Source organism: Pituophis catenifer, unplaced genomic scaffold, assembly GCF_029215685.1.
Source record: "Pituophis catenifer annectens isolate HBS135680 unplaced genomic scaffold, rPitCat1.0.hap2 SCAF_6, whole genome shotgun sequence".
In the NCBI taxonomy this organism is placed as follows: Eukaryota; Metazoa; Chordata; class Lepidosauria; order Squamata; family Colubridae; genus Pituophis; species Pituophis catenifer.
In genome coordinates, this window is record NW_027256886.1 from 16,375,297 (window position 1) to 16,398,338 (window position 23,042).

At 36.9% G+C, this 23,042-nt stretch overlaps 1 protein-coding gene across 4 annotated transcripts in view; it reads left to right on the top strand.

The window, feature by feature from the left end:
* The window catches only part of MECOM (MDS1 and EVI1 complex locus), an 80,313-nt gene that overhangs the window by 6,625 nt on the left and 50,646 nt on the right, over positions 1–23,042 (top strand). For all 4 annotated transcript variants that reach the window (XM_070946486.1, XM_070946484.1, XM_070946485.1 and 1 more), the window contains 2 exons: positions 19,985–20,087; positions 20,210–20,426. In XM_070946486.1, coding sequence (XP_070802587.1) covers positions 20,039–20,087; positions 20,210–20,426 — 266 coding nt within the window. In that variant the 5' untranslated portion in view covers positions 19,985–20,038. The remainder of the gene's footprint in view (positions 1–19,984; positions 20,088–20,209; positions 20,427–23,042) is intronic.

Below are 23,042 nucleotides of genomic sequence, written 5' to 3' on the forward strand. Positions count from 1 at the left end.
AGATAATGCAAATGCTTGTGTTTCTATATATATAAGTGCATGTTTTAAAAACTAATTGAAGGCAGCTATATTATTAGCTAAATTTTGATATTTGGGAAATTATAATATTGAGAACCTGTTTTGTCTGGCATAGTGAGAATGTTCATATATATTGCATTTAAATGTAAGATATCTGCTTCTCCAATGTTAGGGAAACATGGTTATTGAAGTTTACAGGTTTTTATAAGGACATTCAATAATCACCATGCATTTTGCAAGTAGATATCTCTCATTTATTTATTAAAACAAAACTGTTGCTATCCAGCACGTGAAACAAATACAACGTTGATGTGACAAGCACAAAAGTGCAGATTCAAAAGAACTGATGTTAAGTGAAAAATTGTTTATTAATAAGAAATCTCTGGTACATCTTGAATATATGCATGCTTAATCAGCTTTAGGTTGGAGAAAATCCACTGAATTCCAGAACTGTGCAATTGTAAATGTGCTTACTAGGGAATAATTCTTACCGAATGCAGCAGAAAGAGCCTACTTCTCAGTAAATTGTTAGATGCCATATAAATGTAACAATGATAGCAACCTCTTTTAAAAAGATATCAGTATGTTTCATCAACATAATCAACAGATGATTAGTTTTTGAAACAGAGGACATTATGTTTTACATATTAAAAACATATGCATTATATATGTACTTAGGGCTGCATTTTGTCGTAAAACAGAGGGTGCATCTTTAGTGCTTATGCCAGAATTAGATTACTTTAGGAACTTTTGTCTGATTTGCATTACAAAAGTCATGTTTTACTATAGCATACTATACTCTGGAAATAAACACAATAATAATTATATATTTATCCAAGCATACAGCATCTACTATATATATAAAAAAAATCAAACAAACTTTCCTAGGCCTTTTAAAATATATAAATATTCATCAAATTTTTTAAAATGTTTTTTATAAGTATACAAGCTCAGCAACAGGGCCTAACTAATTATTTTCATGTTACTGAAGATACACTAAAGTTTAACTTGGTGAATTTACATTGATATCAATTTCCTTTAGAGTTCAGGTCTGTCAAACATTTTTTACATCCAATCTTTTTCAGTGAAGTCCATTAAAAAATTTTTTTTTTTTGCTAGTGTTTTTGTTGTTATTTAAACCCGTTTATTTCAGTTGATTTAATAACTGCTAACACTGATTTAGGACCTGACAATTCTGCAGTTCTCAAACTGTTTTAACTGTTTTATAGTTTAGACTGAGAACCATTGATATACCTCTTACAAGAATTCAAAAACAGAGAATTGTATATTTAAATATACACAAGAGTTATAAATTTAGAAAGAACTATTATTACATTTTAATTTATAACATATATAAGAAGATGACAAAGTTATGGATGGGCAGTCTTTCTGATAAAGGATGCATTAAGACAGAAGATTCCAATTTTTATAGCCCCTTAAATAAAATAAGATACATTGTACAGTTTTTATTTTTAAATAGTGCTATTGTACTTGCTTAGTGGAGGATAGCTTTCAATGCTTTTCCAGTATTATTCTTATAGAAGTTGATACTTTCATTGCTGCTTTTTAAAGTAACTCTCATGGGGTGTAGCAATCAACAGGGGCTCCATGTTTAGAAATCAATAAGAACCTACAGAGATCCACATTCTACTGCTCACTTTCTCAAATTTGTGAGTTTGGCTTTTCCTTGCTGTTCTTGTTTTATACCTTCTATCCTCTGAATAAGAACCGGATGAGGAAATCAAACATGATCTTCCACTTCCTTTTTACTTCCCTGAAAGGTGCTATAAGGACCTAGAGAGGGAATGTGAGCCATAGGATTTACCTTGCCAATAAAATTCTCTTAACTCTGGGACTGACCCTAGAAAATTTAGCTCTACATTGGCGTGTTCATTCTCTTAAATTATTTGGCAGAAATACTGTTTTCTTTGTGTAAAGAAACAGAGCTACAAATGTTCATTGTTTACCAAGCCAAACATGATTTGGAAGAAGGTGACACAAAAATTTAAGACTGGAATTGGCTACCAAGTTGCTTCTTCCCTGGTTCTTTGAATTATGCACATATATAGCAATATTTTCTTAATTACCAACAATGTTTCTTTACTCATGGAGAGCCAAAGCAAGCTTTCTAGAAATCTGGCAGAGATGAGAGCTGAAGGACACCAGATGTCAACCAATTCCAGAGGCCGTACCCAACTACAGAAAAAGCTACCTTTCTTTCTTGTATTGGTCAATTTTATGGCCCTAAAAAGTGGAGTAGTGAAAATCCTACCCGTTACTGACTGAAACATGCATGCAGTTGATACAAGTGAAAGCAGACCCTTCATACTTCAGTGAAAGGCTAGATTATCTTGTGCCTTCCAAATATTTTGGACTTTAGTAATTATAATCCTTGACAACATTGTCCAGAATTTTATATTAAGACATATAGAGGAAACCATATATTTTACTCCTGATTTATAGAGCAGAGGTGTCAAAGTCCATTTCATTGAGGGCCTGCATCAGGGTTGTGCTTGACCTCAGGGGGGCCAGGGGGGGCGTGGCCAGGGGGGGCCTGGCCAGTGCAATGTCACTCATGTCAGGGCAACTGTTTGGTGGCCCAAGTGCTCTACAAGCAAAAATGGGCTCCTGAGCTCTGTTTTCTGCTGTGACGGCCTCCTGCAACCCTCTGCCAGCTCTGTTTTTGCTGGGTTGATCCTTTGCTGTTTCCAGGTTGGCCTCATGGGTCAGATCTAAGCAGGCCGGATATGACCTGCAGACCTTGAATTTGACACCCTTGTTATAGAGGTTTTTGAGGATCAAGTTCACAGGTCTTGTATTGGCTATTTTTGAGGAAACACTCCATTTCTAAAATGGAATTATTTTTTCAAAAAAATTATGTAATCACAAATCCTGCTAATACACATTAAGAATATTTGGAGAGCTAAGTTTCAATAAGCATAGCCATATAGGCTTAATGCTGATATAAGTATTAAGAAATGTGTTGATGGGAAGTTATCTAAAAATCTTGTAAACATTTAGGATTTATAGAGATTAAAAACACCTGAAGTGGAACTGGTAAACTGTAATTCACTTACGGGTTTCTGGCAAACTCTTTCCTTTCCTTTTTGAAAACATGACTAGAATAACAGAGGAAAATTCACTTTGAATTCCACCCAAGGTTGCATTGTGTCACTAAAGACTTCCAAGAAAATCTAATTGATAAGCACTCCCTTTCTTAAACACTCCCTTTTTCTTGAGGGAAAGTTTGTTCACTGAGCTTTATCATACTACATAAAGATGGATATCTGTGTCACAAATAGCAAAAGCCACAATTACTATTCACTGTATTGTTTCTCAAAAATTTAGCAAGTGACTCACATCAAGTCATAACACATGTGGGGGAACTTCAGGTTGTGGATAGGTAAGTTTAGAGGAAAGAGATGGAGAAGAATTAGAAAGGAATCCATCTATGGTGATTTAAAAATGTGAATCTGTGCTTTCCTCAGCACACAAAGGCGAGCAAGGCTAATCTCTGAATAAACATATAAAATAGCCATCTCCAATCTGATCATCATCCATATGTAGATCTCAATTTCCAGAATTTTCACCAATGGACATGCTGGCTGGGGAGTTGAAGTCTACACTTCCAAAGGAATGGAATAGCTGTACACATGTGAATTTAGAGGTCAGCCTTATTTGTCGTCCATTTAAGCGTGCATAGGAGTATGGCCTTAGCTACTACAGTTATATTTAGTAAGTAGCAAAGTAGGAGACCAAAGGATTGTATCCTAGAACTGTTTAACAAAGAAGGAATAAATATTTCCAAATATTAATTTTCCCAGCACAATTAAAAACAATTAAAGCCTTTATGATACAACAAATGCTATCTTTGGCATGGGATATCTTTGTTTAGATTCTCTGCAAAGTTTGCTTGTGCAACTGTTTCTTAGTCCAGCGATTATTCAGGATTGTTGTGAAGATTAATTGGCTCTGAATGTGTGGAATATAAATATTAAAAACTGAAAAGAGGAAATCATTAAAAGAAAATTTATAACAAGCTCATGAATCATATCCAGAAGTGCAATCAGAACAAAGAAATAGAAAATCATACATTGTATTGTTTTCATTACATTAAGTAATATCTGACAGCCCCAACTCTACCTGTGATTGGTCATTCCTGAACTCCTAGATTCTACAGACTTTAAGTAAGCTTCCAATGGTTTTAAACTTTAGCTCCTGTCAACTATATTGGACAGGTTTGGTGGTAAGTCATTGTGGAAAATGGGGTATAAAACACTACATTGCTTATTACTGAAGAGAAGATCATCTTTTCCATTTACAGATAACAGATTAACAGAGTTAGAAGGGACCTTATAGGTCATCTAGTCCAACCCCCTGCTCAAGCAGGAAACCCTCACCATTTCTCACAAATGGCAGTCCAATCTTTTCTTGAAAGTCTCAAGTGATGAAGCTCCCACAGCTTCCAAAGGCAAGCTGTTCCATTGGTTGATTGTTCTCACTGTCAGAAAGTTCCTCCTCATTTCTAGGTTGTATCTCTCCTTGGTCAATTTCCATCCATTATTCCTTGTCTGGCCTTCAAGGGCTTTGGAAAACAGCTTGACCCCCTCCTCTTTGTGGTAGCCCCTCAATTATTGGAAGACGGTTATCATGTCTCCCCTGGTGCTTTCTGCCGCTTTATGATGTCTCAATCAAACAAAAGCATATCACTGACTAAAACATTTATTTCACTAAATCCCAAAAAAGGGCCTTTTGAAAAATGTATGGTATTGCCTTGCAGTGTTACCAATATCCACTGGAGAATTATAAAATTCTCAGTTTTTCTTAAAAATATTTACTTTGTTCAGCTGTTATGGTGGAAATTCTCATCTGGTTTTCAATTTGTAGCCGTTTATAGTTTAAATGTTTTATCTTGCTGTTTTGATTATACTGAGTTTTTAAAGCAGAGTAAACTGTTTTTCAAAGAACTTAACAGCCACGTTGGGAGAAGGTGTGGTTTAGAAACTGTTAATGGCTGTAGATATGTATCTGGCCAAGTGTTTACCTGTGCACAGTGCATTCAAAGCAGATTAGATGGCAGCTATTGGGGCCAATTTGATGCATAAATATGCCAATGTCATATTGTAACTGAGAGGAAAGTTTTCTCTTCCTCCTATACAATTTCTAGACAATGAGCTACAGTGCAGATATAATCCAGTCTGATCATGCTCAGAAAAGTGATCGCAGCAAAATTTTACATTCTGAGACTGTGATGAGTACATGTAGAACTTTATTGACTTAGGACAATGTTCCTCCTCATTCTGTGCCCTGTATATGAGTAAAACAACAGAATCCACTGGTTTGCTAGATAATTCAACATTCATTTTACAATGCCAGCCAGCCTGCCTAACCCCTTTGGAGATTCATAAGCAAAGAAGTAATCAAAGCACAAACAAAAGCAAAGACCTGATTCACACATTGCATTTAATTATATTTTGTTGAAACAACCACAATGGCTGGACTTACCCAGAATGTACTAAGTATAAACCATGGCTTGCAGATCACACAACTGAACTTGTCATTCCAAAATTAAACATACAGGTAGTTCTCAACTTACAACAGTTCATTTAGTGATTGTTCAAAGTTACAATGGCAACTGAAAAATGTGCCAATATGACCTTTTTTCACACTTAAGTCTGTTGCAACATCCCCATGGTCACATGAACAAAATTTGGATGCTTGGCAATTAGTCCATATTTATGACAGTTGCAGTGTCCCAGGGTCATATGATCACCTTTTGCAAACTTCTGACAAGCAAAGTTAATGGGGAAGCCATTAATAATCATGTTCCTAACTTAACACCTGTTATGATTCACTTAAGAAACGTGGCAAGAAAGGTTGTAAAATGGAGGAAGTGTCACTTAATAAATGTCTCACTTAGCAACAGAAATTTTGGGCTCAATTGTGGTTGTAAGTTGAGGACTACCTGTGTATCGTTATCGTATCTTGATGAGTTATGGTATCTCTATCTGGAGAAAATATAGAAATGGAGCTTTATAACTTAGGGCATCAATTAAGATCCAGTCTAGGCTTCCATCCGTTGCTTGCAATAAGGGATCAATTTTGGGAAATAATTCTGAACGAATCTTATATATTCTTTTTTCTTCTTGTTTTTTTTATATTGCTTTGATTCAGCTCTAAATGCTGTTTTGAACATGAGATTTGAAAGATGTTAGCATCCCATGTTGTACATGCAGTCCGCTTGGCTTGGCATTCAGAATTCCCTGCTGCAGGTGGGAAAACAAACATTATGTATTCTTTGGATTTCACAGAATATCTTTGGAAAATCTGTATCATTCCTCCTGGGGATAGAAGAAACCTAAATATCTCCTTGCACTAGTAAAGGAGAAGGTATGCCATCTCCCCCCAAAAACAGCCTTTCTTCAGCACTGGGACAGTGTCCTTTTGCATGTGAAGGCATAAAGTAATTTAGGAGTTGTAAAGTAGATACAGTGGTGGCAAAATTCTATAAAGGCCAATTTGCTCTCAAACACATATGATAAAAGGAATTCAGAACTGCAGCCTGAGGTTTTTAAATATTGATTTTCCTTCAACAACATCAGAGGGAATATCTTCAGAGTTTAAAAAATAAAACAAAAGGTGAGCATGAATGATATGAATTCATATTTGTTTGCTCACTGCTTTTTTTCTTTGTGTGATTTGCCCCAACAATATTCATGTCTCAGAACACAACAGAATAGAACAGAACAACAGAATTGGCAGGGACCTGGGAGGTCTTCTAGTCCAACCCCTTGCACAAGCAAGAGACCCTACTACTCTGGACAAATCGCCGTCCAATCTCTTCTTTAAAACTTTTAGTGATAGAGGACCCACAACTTTTGAAGGAAAGCGGTTCCACTAGTAAATTGTTCTCACTGTCGGGAAATTTCTCCTTAGTCCTAGGTTGGTTCTCTCCTTGATTCATTTCCATCCATTGCGTTTTGTCCTGCCTTCTGGTATTTTGGAGAATAGCTTGACTCCCTCTTCTTTGTGGCAGCCCTTCAGATATCTGAACACTGCTATCGTGTCACCCCAGTCCTTCTTTTCATTAGACTAGACATATCCAACTTCATATGTTTTAGCCTCCAGTCCCCTAGCCATCTTTGTTGTTTGTCTATGCACTCTTTCCAGCATCTCAACATCTTTTTTATATTATGACCAAAATTGGATGCAATATTCCAAGTGTGATCTTACCAAGGCAGTATAAATTGGTACAAACACTTCACATGATCTTGATTCTATCCTCTATTAATGCAGCCTAGAATTACATTAGTTTTTTGCATCATATTTAATTGTCCACTAGGACAATTTTGCATCATATTTGATTGTCCACTAGGACACTCCTGCTGCCTGCTGGCTACCTGCAATTTGGCAGATTGAATCTAAGCAGCTCAGGGTTGACTCAGCCTTCCATCCTTCCAAGGTGGGTAAAATGAGGATCCAGATTGTTGGGGGTGATATGTTGACTCTGTAAACTGCTTAGAGAGGACTGTAAAAGCAGCGTGAAGTGGTATATAAATCTAAGTGCTGTTGCTATTGCTATTAGTGTCGTCTGCAAATTTAATGAGTTTCCCTTCTATTCCTTCATTTAAATCATTTATGAAGATATTGAAGAGTACTGGGGCTAAGACAGAACCTTGGGGTAGCCCACTGGTTACTTCCCTCCATGTCAATGTAGTTCCATTAAGGACTACACATTGAGTATATCGGAAGCTAACTTCCAAGTTGATTACTTGCAGTAGTTGGAGAAGGAAGCTTAACATCCCCACCTGTTACAGAAAGTTGTGAGCTTAAGTAAGAGAGAAATTATGCTCTCCCCTTTTATTAAATTTTGAACATTAGGAACAAATGCAGCAGAGGACCAGTTTGGGCAGAGCTAAATCAAAACAATATATTTGTGAGTTCTTGTGCCAACTTTCTGTTTCAGGCAGGAGTCACAGTGCTGTTGAAATCCTATCCCTATGATGACATTAAGACCCCAGGAGGCCTCTGGACTGTATGTCTGGTGGACTGATTCTTCTTCCCTTACCTCAGGAAAAGGAAGGATCGAATATGGTCTCGTTCTCCACAGAGACCTGTTTCCTTGTTTCTTAATGATAGCACCAGAGAACAGCATGTACTAGAAAACAATTTAGCCCGTTTTGCCGAGCCAGTTCTTTTTTTTTTTTTCTTTCCTGTCCAGGATTTGTAAAGTGTAAAATGGGCTGCCCTAGGGAGGCATAAAGACACAATTCCCTCAGCTCAAATTAATTTTGCATTTTGAATGGACAAGGAAGTGGGAGCGTTAACACTATTATCATTTCTCTCTGTTTTTGTCTCATACCCCGTCTCATGAGAAGCTGATGGCCACTTTTAAGCCACAAATAAATGTCACAAGGGAGACAGCGGGAATCAAGAGGTGTTCCCATTGTTGCTAGGTTTGTGTTTACATTATAAATACAACATCCAAAAGGAAAAGAAAGGGAGCAATATACTGTATGAAAGACATAAAAAGAATGAAAGGGAGCTGCATGCTATAGGCTCCAGGTATGAAAATGTTTAATACCACACCAGCTCTTTAAAATTAAAGTTCACTTTGACTTGTTACGTTTTCTCCACTCGAAGCTCTAAAAAATCATGGGAACAGATTCTCCAAAATCTTAGAGGTTAATAAAATCAGTTGGAAGTTCATAGAGGATTACAGCTCTATGTTTTCTGAGGTTAAATATCCATGAGCAGAGTTTTACATTCTGAACGGTAATCTCGGAAAAAGAAAGGAGATATTTGAAAGAATTAAAAAGGACTCAAAAACTGGAACCTTCCTTGCCTTCTACCCCCACCTCCCAAATCACAGAATTATCGTCGGACTTTTTCTTAGAAAATAAACAATTGTGTTTTAGAGAAAGGAAGAAAAGAAAGAAAAGGAGAGAGAGAGAGAGAGAGAGAGAGAGAGAGAGAGAGAGAGAGAGAGAGAGAGAGAGAAAGAAAGAAAGAAAGAAAGAAAGAAAGAAAGAAAGAAAGAAAGAAAGAAAGAAAGAAAGAAAGAAGTTAAAGTGTTCTATGGCTGACTGTGAATATTTCTGAGACCAGAAATATAAACTGAGCAAGGATTACTAAAGCAGGCTTCATATAACTAACACAAAGGAAATTTATGGCATACACATACAAATCATGTGCTCTTCCACTCTTTTTTTGGTAGGTGCTAGGCTTTTTCGTTATAATGGTGTTTTGCTCAGATCAGATTCCTGCTTTCAGGTATGTTCATGGGCACCGGCAGAATGCTTCAATCTCTACCAGAGAGGGTTGTCCTCTCACTGTTTCCATTGGTGTAATTGACAAACTAAGAGACAGTGATGAAGAAAAAGTGAACAGACGCCCTCCTTATTATTAATAGCATATTATTAATGATGCTAGGCCAGAAGTCTTTCCTAAAAATCATCTTCTCTTTAAAAGGACACTTCTGTTTTCTTTCTCCTCTTCAAGGATAATTAAACATTGCCTTTGAACTTTCTCTATTGGCAGAAGTTTATCTATTGTTAGGTCCAGCATTCATCAGTCTTCTTGTTAGCCCTTTCTCCTTGGTCTGAAAAAACCTTGATGGGATGAAGTTCCTCATGTTATATCTGGGAAAGGAACTGAGGTGTGGAATCAATGGATCAACAGAGATGGAATAATGAAAAGACAGGAAATTTGCAGCCATCCTAAGCATGTTGTTGTTGTTCAGTTGCTAAGTTGTGTCCAACTCTTTGTGACCCCATGGACCATAGCACACCAGGAACCCTGGTCTTCCACTGCCTCTAACCTTGTGACTAAACTATAATTTGCAGAATATCATACTCCTGTCCTAAGATGTTTTTCTTCCTTTGGGGGGGGGGAATAAATAAAAAGCAATTGCTTTTCTATCAAATCAAGTGAAAATGGTTTTAAGACGGCAAAGAAATGTTTAGCCCAGTGCAAGGAAAGGGAAATTTGGAAACTGGGACCTGTTGAGCTTTGACTCAGTCAAGCTCTGCATTAAATGGTGCCCAGGCTAATAACATGATTTTCCTGAAGATGGCAGAGATGCATACCAGCATTCTAAAAACACCTCTCTCAACAAGATTAAAAGGGTGAGTTAGACGAGAGAACATGGAAATTCTTTGCTACATTAAGCAGGATTTTCCTGAGACACGGAAATGAATTGCCACTTAGCTCAGCTAAGAATTGCCAGCCAGCAGGGTGAGATAAAAGTATATAAAAGAATTCAGAAATATTTTGTAGAATTTCCTTAAGCAGTGTAATAAAAAAATTACCAGAAAATATCAAAACAAGCAAATCACTCTAATCTGGTGTATATGTCTCAGGGTTGTACATCCTCCCCTTTCTCTCTCCTTTGAGATGGTTCAGGAAGATAAATTTTCTCTGCCATTGAATTTATTATAACTTCCTGGATAGGCTGAAGGTCTTTCATAATTCACGCTTCTGTCCTTCTTTGCTCATGCTAAATATAGTCACTGATGCTTAAACAAAACTCACAGAGCTTAACTAGGAAAAATTAACTGCAAAGGTTGCTCCAAATTTTTCCTGTAAAGAAAGTGTATTCTCTGTTTTCTTCTTGTTCTAAACTTCTCCCTCTCTGTGCTGTATTTATAATTTATTGTTGTATTCCCCATCTTAACTCTGTAGAATTATTACACATGAATGTCCTTAAGGAATAGTTATATTAATTGCATCCTTCAAAAGCAGACTTTTGGAAATTAAACTACTACTACTTCTTCTTCCTCTTCTTTTTTTTTTTTTAAAGCAAGATTCTAATCTTTAAATCAGGTTTAAAATGGAACACCGGAAACTGGATGTCTATTAAGTCTGACAGAAATTCAGTAGAACATTTGTATCTCAGACTTGAACTATAGGGTCCTTGGTGCTCTCTGAGCATGATGATGTATCTAGTTTGGTAATGAAATGTCTGCAAGAAAACAACCAAGCCCAGAGAACACCAAAGGACCCCACTGAGAGTAAATGCTTGCTATTCTGGAAAAGAATGTGAAAGAATCTCCAAAATTCTTAAATTAAGCTTCTTAATTGAAAATTTAAGAGAGTAAGTTGCTTACAAAAGCAAGATTCTAGTACTTAAATCAAGTTTGAAATGGAATCTTAAAAATTGGATGTCTTGTAAATCTGAAAGTAAATGCCTGCCTGTCTAAAGAAGATTATGGAAGAATTTCTAAAATTCTGGAGCTGCACTTATCCACAGTCAGAGATAGTGTTGAAATAGAGAAGTTTTGGGACAATAGTGAATCACCTCAAGAATTGCTGTTCTGTCCATATTTCTCCAAAAGAAGAGAATAAAATTATCCATAAAGTGACAAAAACCCTATAATATTACAGAATATACGACAGATTAACAGAGTTGGAAGGGACCTTGTCCCTTATCATCTAGTCCAACCCCCTGCCCAAGCAGGAGACCCTACACCATTTCTGACAAATGGCAGTCCAATCTCTTCTTGAAAGTATCAAGTATAGAATCTAGGGACTGGTAGACTTATTTTACTTTGGCTAGATGTATTCATGACTAGAATTGGGTAAAAATGGGATTTATGGGAGAATAGCTACACAAGAAACCATTGCTTATAAAAAAAAGAATATTGGTTCTCTTCCCAAGTTTTGGAAGAAGCACCCAGATCCTTCTACAGCAGTGGTTCTCAACCTGTGGGTCGGGACCCCTTTGGGGTCCCTATGGGCCTTAGTCCCGATGGGCCTAAGACCATCCAAAAACACATATTTTCAATGGTTTTAGGAATAATTTTATGGTTGGGGGTCACCACAACATGAGAAACTGTATTAAAGGGTCGCAGCATTAGGAAGGTTGAGACCCACTGTTCAACAGTGGAACAGATCATGAATATTGAAATGGTCAAGTCACATTATTCTACCTGGTAGAAACTGAGCATTGTGTTCCACAATAAGAACCTCTTAGCAGCTCTTAGGAGGTGGAAATATCTTGACTTTGCGATACTTTAAGTCTCAAGATCTGAATGACATCTCATAACTGAAGAAAACATGACATCTGCTTTGTATCAGAAATTTCTACACGAGAATATCAGGCCTTTCGTCCATCAGCCAAATTTGGAGCACAAGTAGGTTGTACATCAGGATAGTGATCCCAGTAAGGTAAGGAAATGTACAGAAATAAAATTCAGTGAAAAAGGAGAAAAAACAGTTGTTTAGAACAAATAAGTCAAAATCCAGGTCCAAATCCTATTTTAGCAAAACCTGCAGTGATCAGTTCATCCTAGAAAAATTTCAAATATTATAAAGTTGAAGGCATTGAAGAATGAGAATTTTTATACAACAATATGGGCAATAGATTATATATATATATATATATAATAGAACCTATTGCAACTAAAGATAAAGCAATCAGTTGAATCTAAAAGTGTAATTTATTTTTCACTCTGGAACACCACATGTTTGATGGCTCATCTACAGTAATGAAAATAAATAAAAGAAGGACCATACTTCAGTGTTAATTATACAGCGAGGTTCCCTTTATATATTATTGTGATTTAGATGAACCATTGATAAAATTAACTGAGAAATCTCTTCAAACATTCAGAAATACTAAAAAGGGATAAATATCTTTTCAGAGAACTGTAAAAAAAGAAAAGGCAGAGAATGTATGGTATTGTATATTTTCTATTGATTTTCTGATGTGTGTATTGATTTATTTGATACGGTTTTTAGGCGCGTTAAGTTGTAATTGGCAAAGTCTTTTTTAATTCAGTTATGCTAAATACATTTTTATTTAATTTTGTATGTCAAAAAATAGTAAATCTTGGGAGTTACTTTCTGGTAACGGAGCAAATAAATTTCATTCTTTTGTGGACAGCATGGAAATCTATTTTGTCCTTAAAGGGAAACAGGGAATAAATTATCTGTTTCCATCTTCTTGATAGGATGAAATCTTTATTTGATGCCTTCTTGTTTCCTAATACTAATCACATGGGTCACAGCATTTTGTCGTGAGATCCACAGTTGAAATTGTTCCTTACTATCTTACTTGTTTTAATGTTTAAAACTCAAGACGTTTTAAAGTTGCCATTCACCGTACTAGTTCGTCCCTTCTGAGATCACTAGCTGGTATTGTTTGAAGAAGATCATTTTATTGTGCAGCTCTAAATGGCTCAACAATAAAGAAAAAAGAACACATTTTTGAACTTACTTTTCTGATTTTACATTTTAAAAAGTTTATTAGTCAAAAATTTGCAGCTTTAAAAAAATTGCGGTTTGGTTAGTAATTAAAATTTAATTTGGGAAAAGGCTGGATAAAAATGCATATATTCATGAAAATAAAGTGAGACATATGTTAAGAAAAATTACTTGCAAAAATTGTGTACACTTGATAAAATTGCAAACAAAGTGAGTATGGAATAACATGCATCAGAAAACATACAAATGTACTGTGATCTTACATATGACAAAATGAACTTGACATATTCTGAAAAATGTCAACTGTTCTCCAACTGAAAAACTGAAAAAGAAATTTACGGATTTGCTCATTCCTTCCAGAACTGTTCACATCGTTTTTTGCCCCAAAAAGAGCAGCCAACTACAATTTTCACTCTCAGCAACATAGCAGAAGGTCCACAAGCAACACTGTTGTGAAATACAGTCGTTCAATAGTGAAACACTTGCTTTACACACTTGTGGAAGGTCAAAGGGTCCATTCTTGATGGACCTGAGAAATATCTGCCTAAAATCATGGCAGTTCTGCCAACCGGAATTGAAAATACAAACCTCGATGATTGTGTGTTCTGATTTGGTTTAAGGGCATTTTCTGTGTTCCTAAAGCCTGAAGAATAAGAAAGCAAAAGAGCATTGGCTGTAGCAACAAGGAATGATCATACTGACGACCATGTGAGATGGTTTGTGATAGATGAATAATCAGTATAGACAGATATTTTTCTTTGCCTAAGGTCAGCTCCAAACACAATGACTTTCAGCACACAATTATTTACCCAGCACTATAAACTCTGGCTTTTAACCTTTGGGACTTGACTTTAAGCCACAGGAAGGGCTAAAGGAAGCCATCAGATCTATTGTATGCAACCTGTGCATTTTGCCCTCATTCTCCCAACCTTTGGAAGTCAGTCACTCAATCGTATCCTCGGCTCATCAGCGCATAACTTTTCTCTTTCAAATGCACTGAGGCCATTAGATTTCTGGAGAAAAGTCAGATTTAAATACATTTATCTTAATAAATGGAAAAGCAAGCGTTGCTTAAAGCAAATATTCAGCGCATGCAAGGTTGACATCAAATTTATTTTCAAGACTTGAAAGCTGGCCTTACTTAAATCTGTCTCGGCCTTGGATCAAATGAATGTGGTCGTCCCAACCTAGCCCCCAGTGACTCAAAGTCCACATCACCCGTTCACAGCCTCATTTGTCACAATTGGCAGTATCTGCTCATCAGAAAATGATTAGAGGAGCTAGGCCTTTGCGGAGTTGGCTCGAGGTGCATGGGGACGCATGTTCAAGGACTCTCCTTGCTCTCGCAAGCCTTCTCCATTCGAATCCCATTTTTTTTATAAGCCAAATCAATTCCAGGCTAAAGCTGAGAATGAGTTTTGAGCTCATTTAACACAGCGCTCATGTGTTTTGTGTTCAGTTGTCTTTGCAAAAATGTGGTGCGTGAACCTCAAAGCATTGCTTGCTCTTTCTTTGGCTCGTATCCATTATGGAAACGGATTCTGGATATTACTCTTGAAAAGCAGTAATAATAATAATAAAAATAACTACAGCAGTTGGAAATTTGCGGGGGGAAACGTTGGCCTTTCCCTACGTAGATGTGACAAATCTGATCATCTCATGAGGGCAATGGATCTTACCATCCATCTTTCCACGTCTGAAAAAGCTAAGTGAGAAATCCTGAATTAACTAGGTTGCTTCTTGGAGTGGAAGGCTAAGGGAAGAAGGAAAAAGAGGGAGGGGAAGGTTGTTTGCATGTAGAGTTTCTTACCAGATAGCATGAACTGAATGAGATGTGAAGGAAGATTTTCTTACCTCTCTTCTCTTAGTGATACCTGCTCCACAAACACCCTTGTTTGAAGGGCCTCAGCAAGAGTTTTTGGTGCTCTCTGAGTGTAGTTATTTTCCTGCAGCTGTTTCATTTCCCAAATTAGGTAACCTCATCAGTGTTAGTGATGATGGACTAGCACTGATGATATTACTAGTTAGGGTAATGAAAAATCTAAAGAAAACAACCAAGCTCAGAGAGCACCAAGTACTCCTCATTTCAATTCTGAGCTACAAATATTCTCTTTTATTGGAATCTTTCAGTCATGTCTGAAAGCTGTATCAGTACATACCACATATGATTCCCAGTTCATTCCGGTGGCAGTGTTAGTGATCAATGGGTTCTTTTAATATAAATCTTATTGTTCTTTATTTTGTCGTTGCCTTATGATCACATAATAGATTTCAAAATAAAGATCCATACTTGTCATAATAGCAGAGTTGCTATAGCCCATTTTAATTACGCTTTTCTGCACAATTAAATGTGATACAGGATGAATAAAAAGATAAATTATCCGTTATTTCTATCAATGCTGGTTGAATTCTGCTCATGAATCCATGAGAAGAAAAACGTGGTTTTTGTAATTATTCTGGATTAATTTACTCTGTTTTGGTTTGAAGTATAATTACTGGTCATTCAGTAGTTCAGATTAAGTTTCCATTAATCATAAAGTGCAACTGATTTCTAAAATGGGGATCTTTTTATGAAGTACTTGACATACGTAGGATAGGGCATGGCTGCCAACCTTTTAGCTATGATCCTTATAGCTATATCTTAAATAGAAGTTTGAAACAGCATACAGTATCAGGTGACACTGAGCTCACAGAGCAAAGTGATTTATACAAATCAAGTTTCTGATAAAAACAGCTGCTAACAGAAGATTGTGATTAGTATTCATATTATTCTCCATTGCAAGCTGAGGTGGTGGCTTGTTATCCTAGACCAGTGATGGCTAACCTTTTTGCCATTGTGTGCCAAAAATGGGGAGAGTGCAGGGAGGTTGTGCGCACACGTGCCCGTACCCATAATTTTATGCGCCCTGCCGTGCATGCATGCGCAATCCCCCCACGCGATGCCTGCTTTTGCCACATGATGGAATGGTGGGCCTGTTTTTCACCCTCCCCAGGCTCCAGAGGGTTTCTAGGAGCCTTGGGAGGGCAAAAATGGCCTTCCCCACTCCCCGGAGGCCCTCCGGAGGCCAGAAATAGCCCATTTTCCAACTTCCGGTGGGCCCAGAAGGCCCGAAAATCAGTTAGCCGGCACACACATGCACGCCTGAGCTGAGCTCACATGCCCACCGATATGGCTCCGCGTGCCATAGGTTTGCCATCACGGTCCTAGAGGAAGAAAAATGCTTATTCTGTTTTCTTAGTGATTTATTGAATGAGTGCCATGCAGCCAATCTTATGTATTTATCAGAGGATGACTTTATGATATTAGGATCACAGCCTTTCTGTTACGAATACAAAGATGCACTATGCTTTTCTCATCTCAAGAACGAGGTTTAAAGTTAAGGCTTCAGAACTTGGCTTACAACGTTGTACATAAACTGGATGGTCATTCAACTTTCAGCCTCCAGTCCAAACAAACAGTGGATCAATTAATACATTCTTCATCCCTTGGCATTTGTGGATCTGAGGTGACCTGTGACTTATAGTCACACTAAACCTGTTATGAGCGCTATTCTGACCCAACACTGTTCAGATTAGCTTTGGGTAGTTGTCAAAGACTCCAACATTTTTTGAGTAGTTGCAATCAGATGTCAGAATCCTGCCTTGGCACTGTTGTGGATTGCACCGGGTGAGTGGTTTCTGTTGATGATCCCACAAATCTGTCATAGCATAGTATATTTATGCACTTACTATTTTATCTAAATACCTGATGCTTTGACTTCCTGCCTGTCCAGCTTTCAGATTAAATTACATTAAGCCAGAGTTCACGAATGTGTGTGTGTGAGAGAGAAAAAACACCACAGGAGATCCAGCTGTCAAAGGCAAAAGATACATAAAGGCCTTGTCTTCTTTCCTCTGTGTGTGTGTGTGTGTGTGTGTGTGTGTGTGTGTGTGTAAGTAATAGAGTTGAACAGAACCAGACCTTAAAAGTGTGCAATATCATAGTGTTTCCTTTCCTTTAAAAAGAAAACAAAACAGGGGGAAAAAACCCACCCTTTTTTTGTGTACGTGTTAAGGCAGCATTTTTTCTTTGTGAGACCTTGCTGTGAAGTTCTAATATGTCACCATTCAAATGTCAGCAGGCTGTTGGAAAGGAAGCTAATAACTTAAACCTTTGAGAGCTGCCAACAAGAGAGGTAATTCAGATTGTAGAGAGAATGCCATTGTGTTCTTGGGGGAAATAGATTTCAGGAATGAAACATACTACTTGGAAGCATTTATCTTTTGTGTGAGCATGCGGAAAGCGGTGGTGGTGGGAGAGAAATATATATATATATATATTAGAAATCCAAAAGATGGTTTGGCAAAGATAGCTCTGAGGGAGGAAAAGGGAGTTGACAGTAGTGGGAGTGAAAGGTCCAGAAGTCCCTGGTTTCTGTTTTTATTGGGAAAACATGCATAGCTTACAGTAGTCAGACTGCTTATACTATGATTAATGCTTTTTTTCTCATATAATTTTTGATTTTTGAAAAGCGGTCATTGTGTGAAAATGTGATATTTATAGTCAAATTCCTCCCCCAAAATCATTCCATACTAACCATTCCATCTTCAGGTGGCTGACCTGGAAAGAAAGAAAAAAGGAAAGGAAAGGAAAGGGAAGGGAAGGGAAGGGAAGGGAAGGGAAGGGAAGGGAAGGGAAGGGAAGTAAAAGAAAAGTAAGGAAAGTAAAAGAAAAGTAAGGAAAAGAATGAAGGAAGGAGGGAGGGAGGGACGAAGGTAAGGAAAGGAAGGAACGAAAAAGAAAGAAAAAGAAAAGAAAGAGAAAGAAAGAAAGAGAGAGAGAGAGAAAGAAAGAAAGAAAGATAAATAAAGAAATCTGAAGCATTGCTCAGTATGTAGATTTGGGGTCTCCCTTATTGCCCTCCCCCCCAAAAAACATAATTGTGGTCAGGCTTTTTCTCAAAAATAAACAATTGTGTTTTAGAGCCACCTACTGGAGCTTTGGAAGAATTACATGAAATATAGTGCGATTTATTTTCCCTTGTGTTCCAACTGAACTTTTGCCATAGGTGTTGGCAACAAAACGCCTCTGTCCTCCCCTTGAATTCTGAAAAGTAGGACTTTTTCTCCTTAGGTCTGTTTCTTCCACTCCCTGCACTTGCTTCCATTTCATTTTAATAAGAGCAAAACGTGCCTCCGATTAGGCTTAGAAAGGTTTTGTGCAATTTCTGACCACAAGAAAGGTGGAGAACAGCTGTCATCCTAAGGTTTTCTGTTGAATGGAATAATTTATTCATGTATATATTTATTTATATGCCACTTTTGTAATTTTTATAAATAACTTAAGGCGGTGAACATACCTAATATTCCTTCCTCCCTTTCTTTCCTGCACAACAGAATCCCTAAGAGGTGGGTTGGGCTGAGAGAGTCTGGCTTTAATGCCTAAGTCAGGACTAGAACTCACAGTCTCCTGGCTTCCAGCCTGGTGCCTTAACTATTAGACATTAAGAGAGTGTCTTTCTAGTATAGCAGCTCTTTTGCTGAAATGGACTTGAAACTTTGCCTTGAGAAGATATGAGATCCGTAATGCCACTGGAGCCTTGCATTCCCCCCCACCCCACCCTTACGTTTCAAAACATCGAAATGTTATTGGACTGTAACTCAACATCAGTCCCAGATAATAAGACCTGTGGTTAGGGCATGCAGTCCAACAACATCTATAGAGGTTGTAAAGTTTCCAGCCCACTTGTATCCAACTATATGGTATAGTTTTCTTGGTAACTTATAGTTTGAGGAAGATTTATAAACCATCTTTCTCCAAAGGCTTTATGGAAGTCATTTGTCAGTTGGCTTCTTCTAGGAGGTGTGTGTGTGTGTATGTGTGTGTGTGTGTGTGTGTGTGTGTGTGTGTGTTTGTGTGCGTGTTATGTTTTATTTGTTGCTTAACTTTCTGGGAGCAGCCAAGCTTGACTAGATGCTATCTTCTATCTAGTCAGATAAGAAGAATTTGAATGTATTAGTTTCCTTGTTTGGCTAACCAAACAGAAAGTAGGCTTTTTCCAGTGAACTGTTTGGATATCTCTTATCAAAGGAAGATTTCTGATTTGTTAATGAACATTCATAATATTCTGATTATCACAGCCCACTTATGAGAATATTTTAAAGAAATCAACCAATCTTTATCACAATCACAGACCAGCAATACAAAAAAAAAAAAAAGCATTTAAAACAATAATAGAAAAATTAAAGAACAGGCAAAATAATGTATTACAATCAGTGGGCAGTAAAGTCTGTCTAATTTTGCATACAGTATAACAAAATTTGGCCACCTTCAAAGAAACTACTTTGTACTGATATAACAGCAACTGTACATAAAAGGAATATTTTACTAGGTGAGGTGTATTAATTGAGTCCGTGAGTCCTTATGGAAGATACAGTATAGCAGGACATATTTTAAAAATAATATTTTGTTTTGCATTGGCTTCTATTTTTTACTTTTCAATGATCTCTCAAGTTACAGTGTGCCAAATGAAATACTTCTGCATGAACCATGGTACACTTTTAATTTCCAACCAGTAATTTCCAACCAAAGGTTACTCCAAACTTTGCTAGCTTATTTGATGGAATAACTGAAGACCAACTACAATTGACATACTGAGCTATAGCGTTTTTTGTTTTTTGCTTATGTTTAGGCTTGCAACCAAAAATTTGTAAAAGGTGTCTCTCTCCATTTCTCTTTGCTTGTTCTTCTTGGTTGTTCATCTGCCATTTTGTCTTTCAGATATACTACAGAGTAGTAAGAGACATTGAAGCTGGAGAAGAGCTCCTTCTGTTCATGAAGACCGACAATTATTTACATGAAGAGATGGCTCCTGACATTCATGGTTAGCAGATTCTGAAGTATTTACACCAGAAACTCCCTAACCTTTAGAGTAAATTTGTCCTCTTCAATTGGCAAAAATCCATTGTGAACTACAATTCATTTGCCAACTCATTTGCTTTGCAGAGGAGCGTCAATATCGCTGTGAAGATTGTGACCAGCTATTTGAGTCCAAAGCAGAACTGGTAGACCATCAGAAATTCCCCTGCAGCACTCCCCACTCAGCATTTTCAATGGTGGATGAAGAATTTCAGGCAAAACTTGACAAGGAGAATGATCTCCATGATATGCATGACATTCAGGAATGCAAAGAGTGTGACCAAGTATTCTCTGATGTGCAAAGGTAGGGGCTGGGGATTTTTCTTTTAAACCAGTTATATGTAAACAGTAGCTTTCGAACAGATCAAAAGTCAGTTTTGCACTATAACACTATATGAACAGACAGCTGCTGCTATGTGAAAACGGTCCATTCTTCTTCGCTGGAAGTTTTCAAACAGAAGTTGGAAGTCACCTGTTAAAGAAGTTGCACTGAGCATCTACGTATCTGTGCAGGTTTGGATTGTATGGCCCTTAAGATAGCTTCCACATCTATAATATGAGGTGTAATAATATTGGGCATCAAATTTATCATCCAGAGAATGTCTGCTTTAAAAGCAAAATCTGATATTTTTCTCTGCTGAAGTTCCTTCTAAGTAATAGTATGGAAATAGGAGATTGAGGGAAGAAATGCTACCTAGGAATAATCAGATAATAGAAAGTATAGCCTGCAGCTGCATAATGGCTAGAGAAAGAGATTCCGAAATGAACCTCCATAATTTCTCAGACTATAAAAGGGGTGGTGGGAGATTTATACTATTAGATTTCCAGGTTTCTGTTAATGTAGGCTTACAATAAAGTAGAATTAGCTCATCTGGTTGAATTTCTGTCTGGTCCACTTGGGAAGGCTGATATTCTGTCTGGTGGTTATCCAGATACATGCAACCAGATATAGTAGCCCAAGTCTTAGTTACATGATTCAGTAATCATCTAAGTTAGTGGACTTATTCAATATAAGACCCCTTCATGTGTTTTTGTGAACTTTTTAGTAAGTATACCTGAAGCAAAAGGCGATAAGAGTTTGGCAAAAAAGAACATCAGTGAATTGAAAGGATTTGGCCATTGCCAAAAGACACAAGAATTAAGCAGAACAAAATATATCTAATTTTTTTTTGTGTATGTTTCTCAGCACTCTCTTTTTGTGAAGAGGGTTTACCTTGGTGGAGAATACTAAATTCTAATCAAGATAAATATGGGCTTAGTTCAGACACCTATCTCATTTTAGTCATTAACTGAACAATCTATACATTGTGTTGGAATAAATATTCATGGCTAAAAATAAGACCTGAGCTATCAGAAACAGTTTTTCCATTTTTAAATGAGACATAATAATGTAAATATTTTAAATATGGTATTTGTTTGGTGGAATTTTATTAAGAAATAACTAAAATATTGCTATATTAAGAAAAACAATTGGCACCTTTTGATGAATTAAATCATGTTTTTGTATCTATCATTTATATACAACAATGGATTAAATATTGAAATACTGATTAATGGTATTTTAATAGCAACTATATAAATACTTAGTCTTTACAAAGACTAGTGATATAAAAACATAATAAAAATATGTCATAACATTCAGTCACTTATTGTGGGCAATGAGTCCACAATATTATGGGTCCTATCAAAACAGTGAATCCGATATCTCACAACTAGCTACTATGAAAAATGGTTCTATTGATTAAGGAAATAATTGGGTAAGCAATTACCATCCAAATACAGAGTTAGACTAGAGGGAAATAAATATTTCCTACTCAACATTTTGAACATATGCTAAGCCCTTCCTTTCTTAGAAAACTCAGGGTAATAGATGGGCCTAATAATTCTTTAAAATCATTTGTAGCAATCCTAACTCAGAACCTCAGAAGGACCAGTAAACCACCATACCTTTGAGCAATATAAAAGCAGGTTCTCACAGATCAGTCTGCAAAATATAATGGGAAATAGTCATAATATTTCACCCCTTTACTTTCTTTTAAGAGGCATTGGATCAATTGATCACAGGGCTGAGAATTCTCAAGAATGTTTGGAGATAATCCATAATTCTTTCCCTTTTCCTGTGGCTGCAGCACAACCGCAAATAGGTACTTGGGATTGTAGACAAAATCTAAGGTTGATGTATGGAGAAAGGGAAAAAAGTTACTTTTTGAGGAGACTTCCTTATAGAACAGTATCAACAATTGCGTTAATTTATAAATAACATCCCAGGTTTTAAGGTTTGGGGGTATTGTTGACCTGAGAAGTAATTTAGGTTCTTGTCCATCCTGAAACCGAAGTGTGGCATGAGAGTTGGAGTATAAATGAAATCTGATTTTCAGTCGAGGGGTCTCTTCTGAGTGTTCAGCTGAACACGTTGACTGCTAGAAATTGCATATTGCTAACAGAAATGCAACCTTGAGGAAAGACGTCTGGACTTTGCAGAACAGATGGATGATTATTGTACATTTCTTGTGCTTAAAAGCCCTCTCTTCTTTTGGGAAAGCCAGTGAGGGTATTAAAGGCTCAGAACAAAGGCCAGCGGGAGAAAAAAAATCAGAAGAAGAGAAATCATACTTTTCCCATAAGGAAAAAGGGAGAAATGAGAAACAGGGCAGCTCCTTTGAAAAACGTTTAAATTATTTAAAAGCCAATACATGACAGAAACAATTCAAGACAGAAAGGTATGAAGAAAATATTCTATTTAAAAAAAAATTGAGCCACAGATGGAATTGCTGGGACAAGCACATATGCTTGGGGGCATTTGTAATTAATAAGAAAGATCCTTGAACATATCATGAGTTAGCAATGGAATAATAAGGAGTAGGTGACAATAAATTTCAGATGATTGATTTTAAAAGAAAACAACAGTAATAGTAAATAA